Consider the following 9,996-nt stretch of genomic DNA (forward strand, 5'->3'; position numbering starts at 1 on the left):
TCTAATACCAAACATTTAAAATAAAATTTAGTTGAGGTTAAATTTAGAGTTTGTTCGTTAATTACCGTTTTTAGATTATTTTGTTATAATAATATTAAAAAAATATTTTACAAAACAATTATTATCAAGTTTTTAAACATTAAAATAACAATAATTATTTTATTGTTCGTATTACTTTGACAATTTTATTAAGTTCGTTTAAATATACTATATAGGGTGTATTTTTGAGATCGAAAATGTTTTTTATGTTGTCGAACAAAAGAAATCAATGCCCTTTATGTAAAAATTGTTTTTTAACAATTAAAATAAAATAAAATTCAGAATGTTGCAATAACTTTGCAAGAGTTAGCAATTGACGTGTCGTTCAAAAATGATTGCTAGCTAAAGGTACACCAGTTAGTTTTCACTTTTCAGTTCTCCCTCGAAGTAAAATCGCTCGCTCCAGTAATAAAGAAACGTTCTTGGACAAAACGCCGAAGACGACAGTAAATAGAAGGAAGAGACGCAGACGAAGTGGAGTGAGGACAGCCAGTTTTAAAACAAGTCTCTCCTGTGGCTCTCCTCTTCTTCACAGAAATGGTAAAAGCGCCAACAATTCTCTTTTCGTTTTTTTAAATCAAGTCAAACTGCTAAGCATTTTTTTTTGTTTAATGGCAGGATTACTTGAAGACGGTAATCCCTTCACAGCTCGTCTCCGACCGAGGATCCAATTTAGTAGTCATCAATCCAGGTACTCACTTCACTTTAGAACCCTAGAAAATCAAATCATCATCCATTATAGCAAGTAAATATAACCGATTTTTAATTTTGTTAATTGTAATTGGTTTAGGCTCTGCAAATATCCGAATAGGATTAGCTACACAAGATGCACCGTTAAATATTCCTCACTGCATTGCTCGTTATACTAATCAAATTCCCAAATTCAAAGTCCAAGATCAGGTCAGTTCTTACTTACCACTTTTCTACCTTTTTACAGCTTTACTTTGTTTTGTTGTTAATTTTTTTTCGCGTTTAGATGCTGAATTCGCAGATAACAACAGTACAGCACATGGAACGCGAGAAGGCATATGATATAGTGAGTTAACTCCGTGCTTTTCGCATTTGTTTTCTCTACGTTTGCCGAGGAACAGTGTAAGACTTGATTTTTTTTTCCCTTCTTTTTTTCTTGAAGATAGCATCGTTATTGAAAATACCTTTTCTGGATGAAGAGGTTGCCAACAATTCTTTCCCACGCAAGGTACCTACTACTAATCCATTCAGCCTAATTTAGTCTCTGTCATGGTGGTCTGTAGAACAATATCGGTTTTCTGGTATTATTATTATTCTTATAATCTCCACTTTGGAAGAATTGCTGCTACTCTGTTAACTTGTTTAGAAGGCTCTGACAACTGTGGCACTGTCTCTGGAGTTCCCTTTTCGCAATCCTGCTTTTTTGTGGTTATGTATGTGATTCTTAGGGTTTCAACCGGACTTTTAAAATTTTTTGATTTTTTTCTCCTTAAATTATTATTTTTTTTGTTTTTTCATTGTTTTGATGTGTTGATGTTAAAATTAAATTTTAAAAAATTTTAAAAATATTATTTTGAGAAAAACATTTTGAAAAGCAACTGTTATCATTGTCTCATACACCTTATTAAATTGAGTATAAAGTATATAGTTTAGAGGGACAAGGGGCTATAGACATGCAGCTCAGTTAATGGTTAGAAATTGCTTATGGAATTATACTAATCAACTCATACTGCAGATAGGACGTGTTGATGGATACAATCCACAGAGTGGCAGGGGTGTGGCTTTCCAATGGGCTAATGTATATGAGCAGGACACTAATTCCTCTTTGGCTTTAGGTAATAGAATGAATGTTGTTCTCTCTTAACATACATGGGAGTTATGATAAACTGATTTACTTTTTGTACTAGTTATGATGTTTCCATCTTTAAAACTTTCAAAACCTTTTGGTGGGCATCTTTTTTGACCTGGAAAGTGTATGACATACCATCTCTAATTACTTCAGAAGTCATGATAGAATCTTGGTGCAGTTTACCATTATTGCTCATTTAATATTATTGCGTCATGTTTGAAGGTTTGTATATTATTAATTACATTTGAATTGGACTAATTTAGAACTGGTGGGGCCAGATTACATGAAGATGGAGTCTGTTATCTTTAAATATATGCTATGAAAAAAAATGGTACCAAGGCAATGAAAAATCCAGAATCTGATGTTTCGAAGGGCCAGATGTAACATTTTCATTTTGGGGTGGTCATCACATGAGAACTTATTTGGTAGCCCCCCACCCCCAAGTCATCCGTGCCAATGGTTTACCATCCCTATGCAGGGTCAAAAGACTGCGTCAAATTTTTTTGGATAGATAGTAGATTTTATTGATGGATTATTTTATTTTGATTGTGGTTTTGACTTCAGATAGGAGATCCTTGGCACATTTCATAGTGATTCCTTTGCATAGGTTGCTCTTGATTGATAGACTGCATTTTTATGGTGTTGTCTGTGCTTATTGTCTGGCATTAAATAATATATGTTGGCTGTGTGATCTTTATGGTTACACTGTTTTTTAAATATAGAGCTTGAAGCATCAATTACTTTCTCATTCAAGTGATGATTCTTATTTACCTGTTGTATTTTTTGTATTCTGGGTTTCTGACTACTCTTGATTTTTGTGCCACATCTGATAAAAAATAAGTTCGCAGGCATTACGGCTTTCCTATTAATTAGTTTCAAGTGAATTTGTGTCTAGATCCTAATACATGCAAATTGTTTGTGCAGGATCATCAAAAAATGAAGGTACAAGTGGTTATGTGAAGAAACATGAAGGCAATGATGCTGAGGGGATTAGTTCAGGGGAACTCAAATTCAGAGGACAAATTTTTGGTGAAGAAGCGCTTAGAATCTCCCCAACAGAGCCATACTGCTTAAGCCGTCCTATTCGCAGAGGTCATTTCAACATCTCACAACATTATCCTTTGCAGCAGGTTTCGTCCTTGCATTAATTATCTTACAAACATGATTTCATTTGTATGTGCCCTTTTCAGCTGAAGGAGAAAAACAGTACTATTTTTCCTCTTTGGAAAGTGCTATTATGTACCGCAACCTTGTGTGTCTGTTGTTGATGTGTACCAAGCTTAACATTGTTGCATTATTTTCCTACAGTTTAGCATATCCATAATATAAGAAACCATGCTCTAGTTATTTACTGGTATTTTCTTATTTTCTATTGCTTAGGTGCTTGAGGACATATATGCTATTTGGGATTGGATTTTGATAGAGAAACTGCATATCCCTCACTCGGAAAGAAACATGTATTCTGTGATCCTTGTTTTGCCAGAAACATTTGATAATCGTGGTAATGATATTTTGGTAGTTTTTTTTATATAGCTTATGATAACTTCAGATGGAAAAATCTATTCGTTATTCTCATGTTGGTCCCATGGGTGAAATGAAACATGTTAACAATTTGCACTTACTATGAATGATCAACCATGGTTGAAGCAAGACCCTATCATGTTTGTTAATCAAATTATTGTTGATGTAGCCCTACTCTATCAAGAGTCCAGGTAGCATGGCTAGTTGAATAATGTTTTTAAATCACCCCAAACTCTAAGGTAAAAAAAACAGTTTAGACTCTAAAGTAAGCTCATTTCATAAAGTGCTGTCAAAGGGCATAAAACTGTAGGCATTAATTTTCTTTTTCTTTTTTTTATTTTCCTCAAAATTTTTATCAGGACACAATCTATGACCTCGTCACCATGCTTTTCAAAGTATCAGTTAGTCAATCACTCATATTCTCTGCTTTGGGGTTCTTTGTGAAGTTGCACCATGTGCTAACTTTTGGGTGGAGTTTGGTATGAGGTTTAAAAAATGAGGGTGAGTTGTTACTAGAGTAATTTTTAAAGGTGTAAAATTTAGTTTTAAGGAGTTTTGGTATGTTTATGAATTGAGGGTGAATTGCTGGTGGAAAAGGAGAGAAATTAAATTATTAGTAATGACTGCTGAGAGAGACATAAAAAATTATTAGGTGTGTATTTTGAGACAAAAGGCACAAGAGAGAGTAAAAACCAAATAATATTGCTTGGAGGGCAAAATATAAAAAAATATTAGGTGTGTATTTTGAGACAAAAGGCACAAGAGAGAGTAAAAACCAAATAATATTGCTTGGAGGGCAAAATATATCTTCCAAAAACACCAATATGGGGGTACTTAATATCCCCTCAATAATTAAATCCCTTCTAAAAATTGAATCAAGCATGCTTAAATGGCACAGGGGTAATTCTTAACTCCCATTACCCTTTTAGCAAACATACCCTTAAGGTAATGGTGATCTTACTGAATTGTATTTATTTATTTTGGGAATAGTTGATTCACATTTAAAATTGTGCACTTTAATTTTTTTAGGCACGTGCTTGCATATTTCTGCTGTATGCCTTGGTCTAGTGAGCCTCTTTGCATTTGAGTTTGCCTGGGCTGTTATTATCACTGGCTTGAAGTCTATTTCATATGTTCTGTCATTTTGTTGTACTAGTGTAGCCAAAATGTGAGTTTCCTTTATTTTCATGCACTTAAAAATTGTCATGTTTTCTTGGCCTGGATCTGCTTTTCCCTACTCTCTTTTTTTCACTTGCCATAGAATGGCCAATTAGTGCAACTGGGTCAAGGCAAAAAAAGAAAACATTTGGAAGCTCTACCTTGCATACCTGGTTTTTCTCAGCTCCTTTCCTTCTACGACAAACTGGTCTTGATTTCTTTCTTTTTTACCTTTTCCTTTTCTGTGTGTCCTATTGGGGCATTAACTGCTTCATGGATGCTTATGCTTCTCCAGTTCTCCTATAAGGTCACATCTTCACATTTGGTTTAGCAGGGAATAGAACTTGGATAACTCTAGTAATGTCCTGTTGTTACATGTCATGAACAGAAATAAAGGAAATGCTGTCTATAGCATTACGAGACTTGCGCTTTAGCTCTGCAGTAGTACACCAGGTCAGAGACTTCTCTTGTTTTTTTTTTTTTGAATAAAACAATTTTACCTGGTGATATTTTAATATATGATTCCAGCACCAGATTGCAGTTTGTGGTGGTGAAGCTTGATATACATCAATCAATTTACTGTTCATATGTTGTGTGAATGTTGGAGTTGGAGATGGTTATGCTAGGCACAGTAGAAATTGTTTTCAAAGGGGATTCTATTGGTGTGGATAGATCTGTAACAATGAAGTAGTGTGGCATGAGGAAGGTTTGGAGGTCATAGATGAGTGAAAAAGATTTTGGTTCTTTTCTTTTTGGGTTTCAGAAAAATATTTCCTCTATTTTTTGTGTAACTGAAAATTGTAATTGCCAACTTTAAATTGCGACACTCTTTATAAAGTATTCCATTAATTTATATTTTTAACATTTGATATTCTCTTGTTTACAAGGTTAATGATAATTTGGTAAAGATGAAAGGATGTAAAGAACAAATTAAAACAGGAAGGGGGTCATTTTAATTCGGTTATCATTGGAGGACATTCTGTCTGTCCAGTTAAAATTTTGTTTACTTCAGGTTTTGATTTGAAAATATTTGTTAATTACCTACTTGATTACTTCAATTTAAGGCATTACCAAACATACTCATCAACAAATATACTCAAAATCTCAAGCATGTGAATTTACATGACTACTTTCATACTTAGTTGATTGTTGACTAAAATTTGGATAAATTACTATAATTTATAGTTGAAAAGAAAATCAATGATATCAATTTAGGATCTAGGTCGTATTTCAGCATCCAACTTCTTACTTCAGACCCACCATGCCAGTGCCTTTACCTACCATTCTTTTAGCTTGGTTTGCATATCTATTGTTTTTTTTTCCAGTTTCAATTAGTTCCTCATTATTGTGAAAGCAGTAAATTAAAATGTGCATTCTGTTTGAGATGGTGCAATAAAGAGCACTTACAATTTCTTTAAATTTGTTGGCTGCTATCGGTATTCTTCTTTATTGATTTGCCTTTCCACATTGACACTGTTATGGTATACACTCCTATATGACGATTTATTCTGAAATGATTGTTGCAGGAAGGTCTTGCTGCAGTTTTTGGGAATGGGTTATCGACAGCATGCATTGTTAGTATGGGTGCTCAGGTGACATCTGTTGTTTGTGTTGAGGTAACTGCAATTTTATTCTTAAATTTAGCTTCATAAACATCCAGGCTATGCTGTCCAAATATACCCCGTTTGCTCAATGGTTCACTGGTCAATTACACTGCTGCCCTCTGTTAGAAGGGAGACTACAGTTTGGAACTCTCATTGGGGTGGGCGCAATGAAGGGAATACTTTCTCAATGATCAAGGGAAAAAAATGCTTTGTTGTCAACACAGTAATGAGTTTGGGTCAAGAAAAATCTCCTGTGTAAATATAAACAAAAAATGTTTTGAATTCAAATGTTTTCTTTTGTTACTATTTTTACCACTATAAAGAACATTTTGGACTCTGTTGCCACCACCCCATCGGAGTCATCATGCTACCTCAACTATTATGAGGTGTTGCTACTTTCTATACCTTTCTCACCTTCTTCGAAACAACATTTGGCTCCCTGGTTGCACTACTATTGATTTGCCTTATTCAGTATTTTACTGGTTTTAGAATCATCAATTATTCCATCTTTATCTTAAAAACTTCTGATGCCACCCTGACCACTCCAGTATCTTTGTCGCTTCTTCAAACATTGTCATTGCACTTCCATGTTGCTCTCATCCCACTAGAAGTACTTGTCTTTTTTGGTGTGTAGTTGCAAGGAAGCAAATAACTTCTTGTCATGTGGCTTTGCCCCTCCTCCCCTAAACTGAGATTCTTTTTCATTCTTTTTAGTTTTACATAACAGTATCATTTGATCAATGCTTACAATGTTATATCAAGGCCATGTCACTGTGATAACTAACTGCTTTCAACTTGGGTTTTCAGGATGGTGTGGCTCTACCTAGTACAGAAAAGACTTTGCCTTTTGGTGGAGAGGTGTGGATTTTGGTTTCATCCTTCAGCTCATTACTGAACACTGAACTTTTTAAAAGCTTCAGTCAGTGAATATCTCTTACTTGAGTTTGAGTGATGTGCATGCATACTTAATGTCCCTTAGCTGTCCTGACAAGACTTTTGGCTTCATATATTACACAATGCACATTGTTGTTGTTGACTGAACTTTTTTGTAATTTTTTTTTACAGAAGATAAAACTGACCTTCTGATTGAGAACCCTTGTGATGAAATAACTTGTGGGATAATCAACCTGACCAGATTTTAAGCTACCCATGCCAGGGTTAAAAGATGCGTTAAGATGTGTTTGGGGATTGATGTCTAAAAACCATGGTTACCAAACATCCACCTGGATTCCAAATTTTCTTTCTAGCTTGCCACACTTTAAGTTACCAACATCTGGATGGGATTCCAGTTGTGCTTTTATCTCAAACTGGCTTTTTGTCAACTCTACCACAATCCCGAAAGACATACCTAGTAAGGGGGAGTTTAGATTGGGAGAGTGGTAACTATGAGGCCACCACCTTAATGATGCATACTGTTCCGCAATCTGCTGCAACTTCAATGATCAGCATAACTTGTTCCACTTTAATTTTTAGTTGAAATCTACCAATTCTGATGATCTTAGGTTTCCTTATGCTCTCTTCATTTTCCATGCCATTGTTCCTGCCAGCAGGGTGATGGTTACTTGTTTCAGAGTCTTTCCAAAAAATGATATTACCATCCCATGGTGATATAAACGTTAATTCTAGGGGAAAAAAGAAGAGACAAGGATGATGATATCCTTATGGAACATAAATGGATTTAGTATTTATCCTCTCCCATACCTTCAATGTTGAGAGCCAATTAAAAAGCAGGGCACATGTTTTGATTGTGTTGGTCATGCTTCATGTCTTATGCTTTCTGACTCGGTATTTCTAGTTTCTTGGTTCTGGGGAAATTTCATATAACAAAATTCAATTGCACTCTGGGACAATCTGCATCAACATGATACTTGAATGATCATCCTTTCAACTGATGGTGTTTTAAATGTCACTTGCTGTTTAGCTTCTGTAAATACTATATGTAGAATATATCTGCCTCATATTCTAGGCAAAGTTTATTTCATTGTGAATCAACTTTTCATCAGGATATATCAAGATGCCTTCTGTGGACTCAGAGGCATCATCAGACATGGCCCCAAGTTCGGACTGACATGTTGACAAAGCCTATAGATTTGTTGATGCTTAACCGACTTAAAGAGTCCTATTGTAAAATAAAGGTCAGTTTATTTTTCTGTGATTTTTCAGTTTATTGTCATGCATCAGCTGCGCTGCCAGTTTCTTCCATTCTTTTAGCACACAAGTGTGCTTCCGCTTATTACAGAATCAGATTCGAGCTGATTTATAAATTCAGTCTCTGCTGGTGATTGATTTCATTCTTGAATAAACCATGTTTTTTATGTCATCTGTTACACCAAGGAATTTTGTTTGAGTTTTTTACACTTTAATTACAGAAAAAGGAAAATCAAAATCCTGATAATGATCTGTTATCTAGTTCCAAGAAACCTGTAACCATCTGGATCTTCAAAGTCGATATTTTTCACTCAAGTCTATAGCATTATTTTGTTGATCATCTTAAAATGCCATGAGAACTTAAGATTTCAGACATGAATGATGATTACATTCCTCTATATTCTGCCTTTCTTTTCAGGTTTATATGTAGAGCTCATGTTCCTATTTAACATGCTTGATTTTCCTTGAATTATATGCTGTTGACAATCACATGATGTTATATTTCTTGATGGACAGAAGTCCAACTGTGAAATAATTTTGGTGGTTGTGCCTTTTTTCTGCTAAAATAGTTTTTACTGATGCTTCTTTTAATAGCATCCTCAACCATGTACTTCTTTGAAAATTTTGTGTACAATATCATCTGGTATTTAGTTTCCTTTGGTAGTTTGCTATTACTTCTGTTCTATTCAGCATGCATGAGCTGCCAAACACAGTCCTGGGAGGACTGATCCCCTAACCCTAGTTTATTATAAACCAAATCAGCCACTCTTAAGACTTCAAAAGTGGTCTAGATACCCTGTCAATTAGGCATTGCTACTTTAAGACTTTCCTTTTTTATCATTTTGTTGCCTCTGCAATTTACTTCCCTGTGTACAGGAGGGGGAGCTTGATGCTGTTACCGTAGTTCATTCTTATGAGGATGGCATGCTTGCTGGATCTCACAAAACTCGACTAACTGCTCTTAATGTATGTCTTCTGTTGTCAAAATTTTCTGAGATTCATCCTCATCTTTGAGGATGTCTAGCTGAATAAAGTTATAATCTTGATGATTCTCATGAACAGGTGCCTCCCATGGGTCTGTTCTACCCCACACTTTTGGTTCCAGATATATATCCTCCACCACCTCGTTCTTGGTAGGATATATTACCAGTTTTCTTGTTTTGCACTAGCTGTCCTTCCTTGCTTGATTTAAACAATTGCGCTGAATTAATGGTTTTTTCTGACCATGACGCTCACCATCATCAGGTTCCATGACTATGAGAATATGCTCGAAGATACATTGCATTTAGAATATCCTAGAAGGCCGGACATGTCAGATGGTTTATTTCCTGGCATTAATGTTGGATATCCAATGTGGGAGAGCTATCCGATTTTTCCTTCTAAGCCTAAGAAAGAAGAGAAGGTTGGCCTTGCTGAAGCTATCACTAGTAGCATTCTTTCCACTGGTAAGATTCATGTAGAATTATTATACTTGCCTTAATTGAACTGTAATTGATATTAACATAACTTGGTGCTCTATGGACAGGTCGAATAGACCTCCAAAGAAAGTTGTTTTGCAGTATACAATTGGTGAGTTTTGGCAGCAAGGTTTACTGTATGAGATTGTACTCTTTATTTCTTGTTGCCTGGATGATTGACATTGTTTTTCCCTCTGTTGTCCTCTAGATTGGTGGAGAGGCTTTGACAGCTGGTTTTATTCCTGCTGTG

General features: G+C 35.2%; 1 protein-coding gene across 1 annotated transcript in view; it reads left to right on the forward strand.

Annotated features, from left to right (window-relative positions):
• Positions 1-390: 390 nt before the first annotated feature.
• Positions 391-9,996, forward strand: part of LOC105129947 (actin-related protein 9-like) — a 13,773-nt gene continuing 4,167 nt past the window's right edge. The window contains exons 1-17 of the mRNA XM_011032222.1: positions 391-579; positions 658-730; positions 830-939; positions 1,016-1,075; positions 1,172-1,237; positions 1,745-1,844; positions 2,783-2,988; positions 3,239-3,359; positions 4,926-4,990; positions 6,064-6,153; positions 6,949-6,999; positions 8,145-8,276; positions 9,166-9,255; positions 9,352-9,422; positions 9,535-9,734; positions 9,815-9,858; positions 9,955-9,988. Of these exons, the coding sequence (XP_011030524.1) occupies positions 577-579; positions 658-730; positions 830-939; positions 1,016-1,075; positions 1,172-1,237; positions 1,745-1,844; positions 2,783-2,988; positions 3,239-3,359; positions 4,926-4,990; positions 6,064-6,153; positions 6,949-6,999; positions 8,145-8,276; positions 9,166-9,255; positions 9,352-9,422; positions 9,535-9,734; positions 9,815-9,858; positions 9,955-9,988 (1,516 nt within the window). The 5' untranslated portion in view covers positions 391-576. The remainder of the gene's footprint in view (positions 580-657; positions 731-829; positions 940-1,015; positions 1,076-1,171; positions 1,238-1,744; positions 1,845-2,782; positions 2,989-3,238; positions 3,360-4,925; positions 4,991-6,063; positions 6,154-6,948; positions 7,000-8,144; positions 8,277-9,165; positions 9,256-9,351; positions 9,423-9,534; positions 9,735-9,814; positions 9,859-9,954; positions 9,989-9,996) is intronic.

This window comes from Populus euphratica, unplaced genomic scaffold, assembly GCF_000495115.2.
Source record: "Populus euphratica unplaced genomic scaffold, PopEup_1.0 scaffold17.1, whole genome shotgun sequence".
Classification (NCBI taxonomy): Eukaryota; Viridiplantae; Streptophyta; class Magnoliopsida; order Malpighiales; family Salicaceae; genus Populus; species Populus euphratica.